The sequence below is a fragment of the Trachypithecus francoisi genome, unplaced genomic scaffold, assembly GCF_009764315.1.
Source record: "Trachypithecus francoisi isolate TF-2019V2 unplaced genomic scaffold, Tfra_2.0 Lachesis_group8, whole genome shotgun sequence".
NCBI lineage: Eukaryota > Metazoa > Chordata > Mammalia > Primates > Cercopithecidae > Trachypithecus > Trachypithecus francoisi.
The window spans coordinates 10,603,533-10,618,707 of NW_022681473.1; the positions used below are offsets into that span (position 1 = coordinate 10,603,533).

At 41.5% G+C, this 15,175-nt stretch overlaps 1 protein-coding gene and 1 pseudogene across 2 annotated transcripts in view; one reads left to right on the forward strand and one right to left on the reverse strand.

The window, feature by feature from the left end:
- Window positions 1-6,710, forward strand: part of ATL3 (atlastin GTPase 3) — a 44,734-nt gene extending 38,024 nt beyond the window's left edge. For both annotated transcript variants that reach the window (XM_033206768.1, XM_033206767.1), the window contains exons 10-13: window positions 321-377; window positions 2,791-2,862; window positions 4,400-4,831; window positions 6,427-6,710. In XM_033206768.1, the coding sequence (XP_033062659.1) occupies window positions 321-377; window positions 2,791-2,862; window positions 4,400-4,831; window positions 6,427-6,513 (648 nt within the window). In that variant the 3' untranslated portion in view covers window positions 6,514-6,710. The remainder of the gene's footprint in view (window positions 1-320; window positions 378-2,790; window positions 2,863-4,399; window positions 4,832-6,426) is intronic.
- On the reverse strand, window positions 3,163-3,886 carry LOC117081120 (annotated as a pseudogene).
- Window positions 6,711-15,175: the final 8,465 nt, after the last annotated feature.

A 15,175-nucleotide genomic window follows, 5' to 3' on the forward strand; every position in this document is an offset into this window, starting at 1 on the left:
TAGGAGGAGACGGCACCTAGATGTGACACGACTACCTCAAGGCGGATGGTCACTCTGCCCACAGGTAGTGGTGAGGCCAGCGTGCATGGGGAGCTGGATGGGAATCCTAGCCTCTGTAGGTTTGTGCTGCTTGAGAACATTTTTAGTTAACTAAAAATGCTAACATGCACTCAAAGGTGTGTGGTGTGTTTTTGCTAATTCCTGGTTGTTGATCTAAGTGTTTAGGAAAATGCAGTTGTATGGTCACTTTCTAAAAATTAATTATGAGTAAGATACGACTGAATAACATTTTATAGCAGTTTTTATGTTTATATTTTAAGGCATATATTAAAATTTATCAAGGAGAAGATCTGCCTCACCCCAAGTCCATGCTTCAGGTAAACAATGATTTGACATCCTAAATGCTACCCTTCAATTACCTGAGCTGACCTGTATACAATCAGCAGAGTTCTTCAGGAAGAGAGTGTGCTTTTTCTCCTTTTTCATTATGTTGAGGTCTGTTAATTTTTTTTTAGCACATTTTGCAGTAGTGTGGCCTCCTAGTTCACTTTGCAGTAATGTGACCTTCTGGTTCACTTGTTTGTATTCATGGTTGTACAGTTGAAATGGCTTCTCCTCACTGGGCCTAGTCTTTTCACCAAACACATTTCGGGAAGCACAGTTTATTATACTTGGGTGAAACATACCCACCATGCTAGACAAGCAGTTTCCTGTCATCTGTTGTTTATTTTTTAAATTTTTATATAATTTATAATTTTTTGAGACAGAGTCTCACTCTTGAGAAGGCTGGAGTGCAGTGGCATGATCTTGGCTCACCGCAACCTCTGCCTCCTGGGTTCAAGTGATTCTCATGCCTCAGCCTCCCGAGTAGCTGGGATTATAGGCATATACCACCATGCCTGGCTAATTTTTGTGTTTTTAATAGAGATCGGTTTAGCCATGTTGCCCAGGCTGGTCTCGAACTCCTGGACTCAAGCAATCCGACCGTCTTGGCCTCCGGAAGTGCTGGGATTATAGGGGTGAGCCGCTGTGCCTGGCCATAATTTTTTTAATTAAAAAAAAAAAAAAATAGGGATGTGGTCTTGCTGTGTTGCTCAGGCTGGTCTTAAACTTGGCTCAAGCGATGTGCCTGCCTCAGCCTCCCAAAGTGCTAAGATTATAGGTGTAAGCCACCATGCCTGACCTATTGTTTACTTTAGCGGAACATGTCCTGACATACCTGTTTACTATTCACTAATCAGGTTTTTAATTTGCAACTAGAATATCATTTGGTTAAAACATAATTTTTACTTTCATGTGCTGAACATAAGGGGATTTATTGCCAAGTGTTGATTTCTTTTGTAGCAGAAAATTTTCATAAAGGAGCTAGAGCCTGGGATTGACATTGCAAATAATTTTTTCCTTTTTTTTTTTTTGAGACGGAGTCTCGCTCTTGCTCAGGCTGGAGTGCAGTGGTGCGAGCTGGGCTCACTGCAAGCTCCGCCTCCTGGGTTCATGCCATTCTCCTGCCTCAGCCTCCCAAGTAGCTGGGACTACAGGCGCCCGCCACCATGCCTGGCTAATTTTTTTTGTATTTTTAGTAGAGACGGGGTTTCACAGTGTTAGCCAGGATGATCTCTATCTCCTGACCTTGTGATCCACCCACCTCAGCCTCCCAAAGTGCTGGGATTACAGGCATGAGCCATCGCGCCCGGCACCTCCCCCCTCCTTTTTTTTTTTCTTTTTTAAAATAGAAACAGGATCTAGCTGTGTTGAGCAGGCTGGTGTTGAATTCTTGGGCTCAAGTGATCCTCCCACCTCAGCCTCTCAAAGTGCTGGGATTGCAAGCATGAGCCCTCCCAGCTTTTTCCTTTTTTTTTTTTTTCCTTTTGAGACAGAGTCTTGCTGTATCGCTCAGGCTGGAGTGCGGTGGCGTTATCTCGGCTTACTGCAACCTCTACCTCCTGGGTTCAAGCAGTTCTCCTGCCTCAGCCTCCTGAGTAGCTGGGACTGTAGGCGTGCACCACCATGCTCAGCTAATTTTTTTGTATTTTTAGTAGAGATGGGGTTTCACCATGTTGGCCAGGCTGGTCTTGAACTCCTGACCTTGTGATCTGCCAGCCTTGGCCTCCCAGAGTGCCAAAGTGCTGGGATTACAGGCATGAGCCACCGCACCCAACCTTTCCTTCTTTTTTTTTTTTTTTTTTGACTCACATCTATTTTTTTCAAGTTGAAGCAATGGAGCCAGGTGTGGTGGCTTACGCCTGTAATCCCAGCACTTTGAGAGGCTGAGGTGGGTGGATCACTTGAGCCTGGGTGTTCAAGATCAGCTTGGGCAATATAGGGACACTCTAGCTGTGCAAAACAAAAACTTCAAAAGTTAGCCAAGCGTGGTGGCACGCACTGGCGGGAGGATGGCTTGCATTCAGGAGATGAAGGTTGCCGTGTGCTGAGATCACCAGTGAACTCCAGCCTGGGTGACAGAGTGAGACTCTGTCTCAAAAAAATAAAATTTAAACAATTAAAAAATAAATTAATGCAATGGAAATAGTATTTTCTTTGAATTTTGGATATTTAATTTTTGCTAAAGATTCTTATGTATAAGAATACATATTTCTATGTGTATGAACTTTTACCTTTTTTTGGGTAGAAAATTTGGCAGAGAAAGTGTATTTTATGTCATCAGTTGAACTATATGGAAATCTAGAAAAATAGGAAGAATGGGGATTAGAGAAGATTTTTTATTAGGTTATTTGTGGAGGAATGTTAAAAGAGGAAGGATTTATAGTTCATGTTTTTCTCTCTTAAAAGGCCACTGCTGAAGCCAACAACTTAGCAGCTGCAGCCTCTGCCAAGGATATTTACTATAACAGCATGGAAGAGGTACGTGGGACATGCGCCTTATTCTGAAATATCTGTAACCTGTCTAGGCATTGTTGTGGACTTCAAAAGCCCAACTTGATCCTACTTAATGTATCTTTAAGTGATGAGGCAACAAAGTTATATTCAGGTTGTCCTGGTAACGGGGGCCTTCTAATTATGACCATTTCTTTTTTTGTTTGTTTGTTTTTGTTTTGTTTTGTTTGAATAGCAAATAGTTTATTGGTAAGTATGTGGTTTCAGTGGGAGTAATAAATTCACACGAACAGGAGATAATAATCAAGTCAAAAGAATAAATGCTTCCTAATCATCAGAAAATCTGTGGCCATTAAGGCTGGCACATAAAAATCCAAAATCACTCAGAGGCCAAATAAGAAGATTCGTGCTCTTATTAGTTCACATGGAGTAGGTCCATAGTACCTGGAATCTATAGAATTCTGTAGATTATCACCTTCTGACCAGACATGACCCACTGGGGCATAACTGTGGCTTTTAAGGAAATCTGATGGACTAGAGGTGAGGATTTTTTCTCCTTCCAAACCAGTTACTCTTTTACAAATATTTGATTTTGGATCACTTGGGCTTTTTGCAGTCACTTCTTTGGATACTATAAAAATGTCGACTAAAATTTTCTTCAAAGACAATATCTGAATTTTGAATTGTAGGCTCCACTGATGGTCCAGAACACATGACACCACCACCAACGTATTCAAAAGCACAGTGAGCTATACAGCCATACTGAATAGTATAGCCAGCAAGTCGAAAGGTTTCCCCAGAACACCATGAAGCATAGTTCTGTGTAGACTCTGCCACCATTGGTCATAGGTCTGTTCTATAATTCATTCAATTTTTAGGGAAGTCGCAGGGCTTACAGAAAAAAAAAAAGCATGTCTCAAAGCGTATGTGGGTGATCCATGATTTCAGGAATCCTTGGGTCCCAAAGAACCCTGAAGACCCTCAACCAGGACACCGGTGGGCCTTTCTCACCTGTGCCCCCCAGAAGTCGACCGTTTGATTTTGTTTTTTTGAGACGGAGTCTCACTCTGTCACCCAGGCTGAAGTGCAGTGATACGATCTCGGCTCACTGCAGCCTCCGCCTCCCGGGTTCAGACGGTTCTCCTGCCTCAGCCTTCTGAGTAGCTGGGATTACAGGTGCCTGCCATCATGCCCGGCTAATGCTTTTTGTATTTTTAGTAAAGACGGAGTTTCACCATGTTGGCCAGACTGATTTCGAACTCCTGACTTCAAGTGATCTGCCTGCCCCGGCCTCTCAAAGTGATGGGATTACAGGCGTGAGCCACCGTGCCCGGCCCAGTGTCACTGCTCTTTCCAATTAACATTATCACCCTGGTTTTTTAAGTGTATTTTTCAGAGGAAGTGAAACTAGACTTTATTGGTCTTAGTCATCTTTTAAAAGTTAACTTATTAATATATTGTTAACATCTTAAAACATTCTAATCCTTTCATTATTTTTTCGTGTTTTATTTGGCAGTTGTTTCTGAAGAGATCTTTTAACATATTGTGTCTTTGTTCTTTTCAGGTTTGTGGGGGAGAGAAACCTTATTTGTCTCCAGACATTCTAGAGGAGAAGCACTGTGAATTCAAACAACTTGCTCTGGACCATTTTAAGAAGACCAAGAAGATGGGTGGGAAGGATTTCAGCTTTCGTTACCAGCAGGAGCTGGAGGAGGAAATCAAGGAATTATATGAGAACTTCTGCAAGCACAATGGTAGCAAGAACGTCTTCAGCACCTTCCGAACCCCTGCAGTGCTGTTCACGGGCATTGTAGCTTTGTACATAGCCTCAGGCCTCACTGGCTTCATAGGTCTTGAGGTTGTAGCCCAGTTGTTCAACTGTATGGTTGGACTACTGTTAATAGCGCTCCTCACCTGGGGCTACATCAGGTATTCTGGTCAATATCGTGAGCTGGGCGGAGCTATTGATTTTGGTGCCGCATATGTGTTGGAGCAGGTAAGTAGTGCTGCTGAAGAGCCTGAGGGTTGATAATGGGCAGATATTTGTGCTTCTGTTGTGAAATATCTTAGTTTGGAAGAATTTCATAGCAAAGACATGAGACAATGGCCACTCCCTTGGCCTTTGTTTTCTGATAGACTTTATGTTTTATTATCCTTTAGGATATTAATATTTATTCTTAATATTTTGTTTCCATGCCTAAAAAGGCGCCCCCCCACCTTCTTTTTTTTTTTTCTGAGACAAAGTCTCGCTCTGTTCTCTTGCCCAGGCTGGAGTCCAGTGGCATGATCTTGGCTCACTGCAACGTCAGCCTCCCAGGTTCAAGCGATTCTCTTGCCTCAGCCTCCCAAGTAGCTGAGACTACAGGTGTGTGCCACCACGGCCCGCTAGTTTTTGTATTTTTAATAGAGACAGGGTTTCACCATGTTGACCAGGCTGGTCTCGAACTCCTGACCTCATGATCCGCCTGCCTCGGCCTCCCAAAGTGCTGGGATTACAGGTGTGAGCCACCGCGCCCGGCCCAGAAACAGCCCTTTAATGCAAAAACATTGCATCTTAGACATACTGATTGTGTTTCCCTTTGGCAACGTTTTTTTTTTTTTTTCCCTGAGACAGAGTTTTACACTTTTGCCCAGGCTGGAGTGAAATGGTGTGATCATGGCTCACTGCAACCTCTGCCCACTGGGTTCAAGAGATTCTCTTGCCTCAGCCTCCAAAGAGTAACTGGGATTATAGGTGCCCGACACCACACCCAGCTAATTTTTATATGTATTTTTTAGTAGAGATAGCATTTTGCCGTGTTGGCTAGGCTGGTATTGAACTCCTGACCTCAGGTGATCCACCCTCCTCGGCCTCCCAAAGTGCTAGGATTATAGGCATGAGCTATCGCACCTGGCCAGCAACTTTTAATTACATACTCTTCAGACATAATTTTTATGTGATTCTCCCTTCTCACCTGCCCCCAGATTAATTTCAGTGAAAATCAAGAGCTTTGAAAAAATTATGAACTTAACGAAAAATGTTCGGTTTTGAGTCCTACTGGATTAGGAAAGGGATGGTATCTCTTTTACCAGTGACTTGCTTATTTACTTATTGGGTTGCTTATTTATTTATTTATAAAATTTTTTTTAGAGACGAGGTCTTGCTCTGTCACCAGGCTGGTATCTTAGCTCACTGTAACTTAAAACTCCTGGGCTCAAGTGATCCTCCTGCCTCAAGTGAGCCTCCCAAGCAGCTGGTGTTACAGGCGAGTGCCACCACACCCGACTAACCCAGTAGCTCTTGGACATTGACATGGTCACAAGTTTTGTACATCTTTGAGATGATACATTTGTTTTTCTGAGTAACATGAACAGATTAGTTGGGTTAGCCACAGGAGCTGCCTATCCTACCCCAGCCACAGAGCAGATGTTCCCCTGGCTCTCTTGGGAGTTAGTTCCTGCCACAGCTTTCCTGTGTCCCTGCATTTTCATTACAGTGCTTTCTGTAACATGCTGATGATGGAGACAGGTTTTTGAAAGTTTAAGGACTTACTTTTTTGTTGCTGTGTTGTATTTTATTAACTTACATGTTGAATAAATGGACTTTTGCAGGCTTCTTCTCATATCGGTAATTCCACTCAGGCCACCATGAGGGATGCAGTTGTTGGAAAACCACCCTTGGTTAAAAAAGCTCAATAGCATCTTAACATGAAGATCAAACAAAAAAACAACCAACCCCTACTGATTTCTGAGTTTCTGCCACGGCCACAGGTTCATATCTAGAGGAATGGCAGATCTGAGACCATCCAGGAAGAGCTAAAACATGGCCCTGTAATAAATGAGCAGACCTCTCCTGTGGTTTCTGATTATTAAACACACTTCCATTTCTCTTGGAAGCATTTCTTTTCCTTGCTGTTATAGATGCAAGCCTGTGTCTATTTTCATATTACTCTGCTTTGTGCACTTTATGGAGGAGGAAACTAGAAGAAAAATGGAAATGCAGCTTTTAAGTTGTTTATGTGCCACTTAGTGCCTTTTAAGATTGATTCCCTGATTTTGCAGACATGATGGGGAGGGGTTGGAGGATAACCTCATGAAAGATGCCATTTTTGGGGTGAAACTTGTCATTTATTTTATACTTTACTCTTTTGAGAAGGATTCCTTTTTTCTTTTTTTTCTTGAGTTGGAGTCTCACTCTTTCACCAGGCTTGAGTGCAGTGGTGCAGTCTTGGCTCACTGCAACCTCCACCTGCCGGATTCAAGCAATTCTCCTGCCTCAGCCTCCCAAGTAGCTGGGACTACAGGTGTATGCCTCTACGCCCAGCTAATTTTTTTGTATTTTTAGTAGAGACGGGGTTTCACCATGTTGGCCAGGGTGGTCTCCATCTCTTGACCTTGTGATCCGCCCGCCTTGGCCTCCCAAAGTGCTGGAATTACAGGCGTGAGCCACCGTGCCCAGCCAAGAAGGATTCCTTTTTTAAAAGTTTACAAAACTTGGAGAAACTTCAGAACTAAAGACTAACTGAAAATGATGTCATTACACTTTAAAAAAATTTACAATAGGGAATCCTGTTGCCTATTGTGGAAAAATCATGTCATATTTAAATATACCATACTCTGAAATGCGAGGTTTTTACCCAGTAGACTGACAGTTTTGTTGCAATTTGCTCTATTTTTATTTTGGTCCCTATAGCTTCTTTCTAGAAAAAGAGGCAAATGTGCCTTGAAAAGCTGGGGTGGCTCATAATAAAAGGAATGAGATAGATACTTTAAGAAAAAAGCTAAGTTTAAATGAACCATGTGACCTCTGATAAGTCACTTGAACTTGTGCCTTGGTCAGGTTCACTGTAGGTTTACATATGTATATATGTTATACACAAGTCTTGTAATTGTCATTTGAGGGGATTTGTTTTTGAGAGTTTTGCATAAGAACAGAACTTTATTAAAGATTAGAGGGAAGCTATTACCAAATATTACTGCCTTTAATGGATGTCTAATTTCATAATTCATGTGGCTTAGCAATTAATAAATAACCTGATTTAAGGTCTTTACTCAGAATGTTAATTTGCATTCTCTGCCCTGTCTGATGTTCTTAATGAAGCTAGAATTAACCCATTTTATTTAGTGAATTATCTATTTAATTTTACTTTGGCTAGTCTGGTAGCTTTAAGATAGCGTTGGCTTAGCAAAGAGCAAAGTCCTACCCAAATATAAACAATATCTAGAAGTATCTAAGAGTTCTTTTTTTCTGTTTACCTTGATTAGGAGATAAAGTTTTATCTATTAGTTGCTTTTCCTTTTGGAATTATTGTGGATTTTAAAACTTAAAACTTGCCTGCAAGTATTTATATAAACATTCAGGTATATAAGCCTTAATTTCTGAGATAATTTAATTTTTGTTATGGGAGGGAGGTAAGAGTGTAAATTTTATATACATGAAGGTAAGATCTGAGTGTAAACTTTATATACATTAAGTATGAATGGAAGGTAGAAAAAAAGAAAGTCCCTTTTCGCATGTAATTTCTTTATCAAATAATTTTGACATTTTACCACTGAAGTATTTCTATAAGTCCTAAATTCCCAGCATACTATGTCTCATATTTACATGCCATCTTGCAAATAGTTCTTGCTATTTTATTCACTTGCTGTTACACTTTAGAAAAATTCCAGCTTGTTTACTTGCATTTATCAGTGATGCCAAGCTTTGACTGTTAACTTGAAAGCTTGCTTCTGAAATGTTGTTGCATTTTCAGGTGACCTCTTATCTCTCTGAAAGTTCATACCTATTAGCAGACTCTGTAAATATTGAGATACTTAGCTTGTAATACATTCTATAAGTAAATTTATAGATTTCCGAATAACTGTCAAAAAATTTAATGGTAAGAAGGGGTGATGTGTCGAAAACTCTAGTATTAGGTCACTTTTAAAAAAGTGATAATGTGTGATTTAATGAAATCTTAAGATCAGTTACTATTTAAATTCACCATTTCTGTTTTGGTCTTACAAAGAAACCTTGGTTTAATTATCCAGATGAAGTCCCCCTCACCTTTTTTTTTTTTTTTCTTCTGCTTCTGGAAATTGTTTATAAAGTTTTCTCAGTGAGGGTTCTTTGTGTTTTTAATAGAGACGGGGTTTCACCGTGGTCTCGATCTCCTGACCTTGTGATCCGCCCGCCTTGGCCTCCCAAAGTGCTGGGATTACAGGCGTGAGCCACCGCACCCGGCCTCTCAGTGAGGGTTCTTAAGAGTTTTCTTTGGCCTCTTTTCTCTCAACAGTAAATTGATGATTTTATATCAGCTTTTTCAAAGAAAGATGCATTATCAATGCTGGCTATAGATCATCCTGGGGAGATTTATAACCAGGTTACAAATAATGTCTTTTACTTCTTTCACCTTTTACTTGTGGTTCAGATGCTCAGACTGTGTTTGTTTCGTGTCTGTTGCTCTGCCACTTTCCATGCAGGCATTTTTAATTTTACACAATCGTAACAATATATGGAACTCATTTCTATGAATATATAAAAGGAGGCTTCCGAAATTTTCTATTAAAATATTTCAGGATAAATTAAATGTTGATAATTTGAAAAAATAATTTCAATGAGCTGCTTATAGTACAAATGGTAGAATCAGAGTTTTCATTCTTTCACTGAGAAATCTTTCTGTAAGATTGGCTCGTAGATAAAATGAAACTACTGTGTACGATAAAACACTTTCAGAGTCATGCTTTATTTTATTTTATCTTATTTCATGCTCTGTCGCCCAGGTTGGAATGCAGTGGTGCAGTCTCGCCTCACTGCAACCTCCACCTCCCGGGTTCAAGTGATTCTCCTGTCTCAGCTTCCTGAGTAACTGGGACCACAGATGTACGCCACCACGCCTGGCTAATTTTTGTATTTTTACTAGAGATGGGGTTTTGCCATGTTGATCAGGCCGGTCTCAAACTCCTGACCTCAGGTGATCCACCCCACTCAGCCTCCCAAAGTGTTGAGATTACAGGCGTGAGCCACCCTGCCCAGCTGAGTCATGCCGTATTTTGATAGTATACCAAGAAATGTTCTGTGGAAGTTTATGTTTTAACACGTCTTTTATATTTGGTAAAATTGCCTGTGTTTCGCTTTATTTATTTTACTTTTTTTTTGAGATGGACACTTGTACTGTCGCCCAGGCTGAAGTGCAGTGGTGTGGTCTTGTCTCACTACAACCTCCGCCTCCTGGGTTCAAGTGATTCTTCTGCCTCAGCCTCCCAAGTAGCTGGGGTTACAGGCATGTGCCACCACATCCGGCTTATTTTCGTATTTTTAGTAGAGACAGGGCTTCACCATGTTGACCAGGCTGGTCTCAACTCCTCGGGTAATCTGCCTGTCTTGGCCTTCCAAAGTGCTGGGATTACAGGCGTGAGCCACTGGAACCTGGGCTTGTTTTGCTTTATTTTTTCTCTTACATGAAGTAAAGCGCTTTGGTCAAACAGACATAATTATACTGCCTTGTACTGGTGATCAGTTTCATTAGTGGATCACACACAGTGTTCTACTTGGCTTGTAAAATGGTGCCTTGGATAGGGTGAGTTTGGATAAGTATGTATGAGTTATAGCAAAATTAAGTAGGTTGAGTCAAGTCCATGCAAAAGCAATAAAACCGTTTTAATTTTTTTCCTAGGTTCTTTTAAAAAATGATGTAACTTACATGGAAGTCTTCATAGAACTTTTTTCTTTCCTAGAACTATTGAAATGTAATTTAGGATGATTTGATGTTCCATCTCAAGTTGTCAGCATGGCTGTGTCATTCTGGCTTACACATTTTTGATCTAACAATTCTAGTCAAGGGGTAAGGGAATAATGAAGACAAGCTTCAGTTATGAAAGTACAAACTATTTGTGTGATTAATTTTTAAAAATGACAAGCCCATTGTAAAAGAATATTTGCAGTCAAATCATTTTTCTTATGTTGTAAGTCCTGTTGTAGCTATGTTTTGGGTAGTGGTTCTCATCTACCTTGGAGTGCATAAGACTTACCTAGCAGGCTTGTTTAAAAAGTTCAGATCCCCAGCTTCGTACTCAGGGATTGCCTCAGGTGGTATGGGCTGTGGTCCTGGAGTCATCACTTTTATAAATAGTGGTTCAGAGCCCACAGAGAGAGACTGCTTCATCGAATGGGAAGTACCAAGGAGAAAGTACAATTCTGTATTGTCTGGAGGCAAGTGGACACTTTGTACCTGAAGTTTAGAATAGGTGGTCTCTTGCCAGTACAATTCAGAGGATTAAGCTCCTTAAAGCTGTTTTTCTCCATTGTCATAGTGCCTTCTCTGAAAAACGAATGTACAATTATCCTATTTTCTAACAGATATAACTAGGATTTTTTTAAAAGCAATTTTTCATAGTTTTTCTTTTAAAAAGTAAAATTCAGCACTGTGACTCCAACCCCCAAATCTTTCACATACAGGTGAAACATTAAGCCACAAATAAAAATAATGAACAAGAAGGAAGACAAGATCCTAATTTCTGTCATTAGCGACCTAAGTACCCCATATCAGAAGCTTTGCAAAACAGATCTAGGGACAGAAGCGTTTTTTGAAAGACATTTTTCTTTGGGGAGGAATTTTGTGTGCCAGGACTAAAGTTTAAATATAGTGTTTTTATGAGCAAGGGAAGGTAGCATTGATTCCCAAAGCTTTCTAATTAGATACATGCTGTCATGGATGTAAGCCTTAAAGGAGTTAATACTAATCTTGTACATAAATTTTCCTCAGGTTTCTTTTTTATTTTAAAAAATGATTCGTTAAAAGTACTTTCTGCTAGACCCTTGCCTTTGAGTGGCTTTGAAATTTAATATAATTTTTAAAAAGTGCAATGAGATGAGATTATGCTATTAGTATATTAAAAGCATGTTTCTGTTTTACTCCAATTTGTAAGATCATTTAATGGAATAAAGATCACAACACCATGCTATCTGTGTTTTCTTTCTCTTTTTTTTTTTTAATATAGGAGGTTCTGTGAAATAGAGTTTGGCTTGGCAAAGTGAATAAGACTTCTGACGGGATAGTGGCAATGTGGTTTGAGTAAGCTTTCTCTGTCCTACAAAATGATACTGAACTAGTATCTTACTAGCATAGTCCTGGAGAAGGCTCTATTGTTGGCGGGGTTGCTTAAAAGTGAGCACAAGGGCCAGGTGTGGTGGCTAACTCCTATAATCATAGCACTTTGGGAGGCTGAGGTGGGAGAAATGCTTGAGCCTAGGAAATTGAAACCAACTTGGGCAATATATGGAGACACTTTCCACCTCTGTCCCTACAAAATAGATTAGCCAGGCATAGTGGCGCCCACCTGTAGTCCTAGCTTCTCTGGAGGCTGAGGCAGGATGATCACTTGAGCCCAAGAGTTTGAGACCAACTTGGGCAACATATGGAGACACCTTCCACCCCTGTCTCTGAAGGAAAAAAAAAAAAAAAGCCAGACACGATGGTGCGCACCTGTAGTCATAGCTACTCTGGAGGCTGAGGCAGGATAATCACTTGAGCCCAGGAGTTCGAGGCTGAACTGCAGCCTGGGCAACAGCAAGACCCTGTCTCTCAAAAAATAAGTGCAAATTTTATTTACAGTAACATGGACTTGTGAAGACCTCTGAATTTGTAGCACTTTCATTTAGTTGCCCCATCTGGAGCCAGCTGATGAAATAGTTTCTCTTTGGGGGTGGGGCCAGGGAACGTAAATCTGCTGAAAGCTTTCTCTTTCACTGATGACCTTGGACACAGTGGGGAGATTGAATTGAATTTCTCAAATATGACAAATAGCTAGACGTACCCCATTTAGCCCTACAGTAAAAAGATTTCTTCCCTAGTTGGAAACGGTGGGATCAGCAGCCTTTCTCCATCCAACCACCCCATCCATCCCTGGTTACCGTATGTCAGGTGCTGCCCTTGAGTTCATCACAGTTTAGCAGGGAAGGGGCAAACTCAGGCTGATGATGTGAAGAGTATGATGAAAACAAAGATTCAGGACTTGGGTGCCACCATCAGGGTAGACGCTCTCATCAGCATAAACTAGGGAGAAGGAAAGACCAGGGGGAGGAATGCAGTCCTGTATGGATGGGGAGCAGTTAAGCAAGCTGGCTTGTCTTTGGCGCATTGACATCCTTGCTTTTGATTATTGTATATCACTTTGCAAAAGACAAGTCCAACTCTAATTAGCTTAATCAAAGAAGGAAAAAATTGTTAACTGGGAAAAAGTTTCTTGTAATTGAACATACGGGGTAAAACTGACATCAGGCACTGGAGGAACTCAAATGTCAACAAGGCTCTTATTTCAGTGTTCAGTGACCTATTTTTTTCTTTTTATTATTATACTTTAAGTTCTAGGGTACATGTGCACAAAGTGCAGGTTTGTTACATATGTATACATGTGCCATGTTTGTGTGCTGCACCCATTAACTCGTCATTTACATTAGGTATATCTCCTAATGCTATCCCTCCCCGCCCCACCAATAGGCCCCGGTGTGTGATGTTCCCCTTCCTGTGTCCAAGTGATCTCATTGTTCAATTCCCACCTATGAGTGAGAACATGCGGTGTTTGGTTTTCTGTTCTTGCCATAGTTTGCTGAGAATGATGGTTTCCAGCTGCATCCATGTCCCTACAAAAGACACGAACTTTCATCCTTTTTTATGGCTGCATAGTATTCCATGGTGTATATGTGCCATGTTTTCTTAATCCAGTCTGTCATCAGTGACCTATTTATCTGCTGTTGCAGATAGGTTTCCTCCATGCTCCAGGGGAGGACAGGCACCAATGGTTCCAGTCTTATGTCATCCCACTTTAATGTACCCTGAGGAAAGAGGCTTTTTTTTTTTTTTTGAGCTACCTATGAAAAAATATGTGTGTATATCTCCATCCTGGAGAAGGCTTCTGATTTGTTTGGCTTGAGCCATGCTCCTTCCATGGTCAACACTGTAGCCTGGGGGCTGAGGCATCATAACCAGCCAGACCTAGGTTGCAGGTGTCTATTGTCAGAGTGATGACCACGTACTATGACTGACAGCTCCACCAGAACCACACGGAATCACCAAATGAGACTGCTGGGCAGACCAAAACAAATAATCCACTACAGATAACCAATTCCAGTTAACAATGGCCATTGAACAATGAGAGACACAAAACCTGGACATTTCCCAGGTTAAAGGTTCTGGAATTTTTTTTTTTTTTTCTGAGACGGAGTCTTGCTCTGTTGCCTAGGCTGGAGTGCAGTGGTGCAATCTCGGCTCATTGCAGCCTCCGCCTCCCGGGTCAAGTGATTCTCCTGCCTCAGCCTCCTGAGTAGCTGGGATTACAGGCGCCCACTGCCACGCCCAGCTAGTTTATTTTACTTTTAGTAGAGATGGGGTTTCACCGTGTTGGCCAGTCTGGTCTCAAGCTCCTGACCTCATGTGATCCACCCGCCTCAGCCTCCCAAAGTGCTGGGATTACAGGCGTGAGCCACTGTGCCCGGCCTCTGGAATGTTTTTTAAGGAGAAGGTAGAGATGGTTATGCTGCACATTTAGGCAGTGGAAGCTCTTCAGGGCATTTCAATAGGGATTTGTTCTCTTTCCTCTTCAGTGGGACTTGGGTTTCAAAGGGGATTCAGAAGGAGGTTATACTTTACTTCCGATTTCTTTCATAAAAGCCTAATTTTTCTGGTCGGAGCAAACTATCAAAATTGGCATAGCCACATGTTTTACACCTGTGAAAACCCTGCCTTCACCTGGCTGGTGGAGCACTTGAGACACACTCCCATTTTGAACATTGTCATGTGAAATTTGTGGATTCTGTTCTTTGTTATGAAATGTGTGGATTCTGTTCCTTGTGTGCAAAGAAGCATTGCAAACAGCTTCCCTTTAAATGCAGTTTCCCTAAAAGAAAAAAAAAATGCAGTTTCCTTGATCACTTTCTCTCATCACCCTTGCACCCTTTCTTTCTCCTGCCCTGGCCTTCCTGTGTGTCACCCCACTTGCTCAGATTCTGCATTGGGCCTATCAGGCCTGCACAGCAAATTAGCCTGTGCCATTTTCTCCCATCTGCTTAGCTATTCCTCCTCAGAGAGTCAGCAAAACAATGGATTCTGGAGGATCCATCTCTCCTCCTTAGAAGGCAGAGAATGGAGAGATTACAAATACTTAAAAACTGGCCAGGCGTGGTGACTCATGCCTGTAATCACAGCACTTTGGGAGGCTGAGGCGGGTGGATCACCTGAGGTCAGGAGTTTGAGACCAGCCTGGCCAACGTGATAAAACCTTGTCTCTACTAAAAATGCAAAAATTAGTCAGGTGTGGTAGCACGGGCCTGTAATCCCAGCTACTTAGGAGACTGAGGCAGGAGAATCGCTTGAACCCAGGAGGC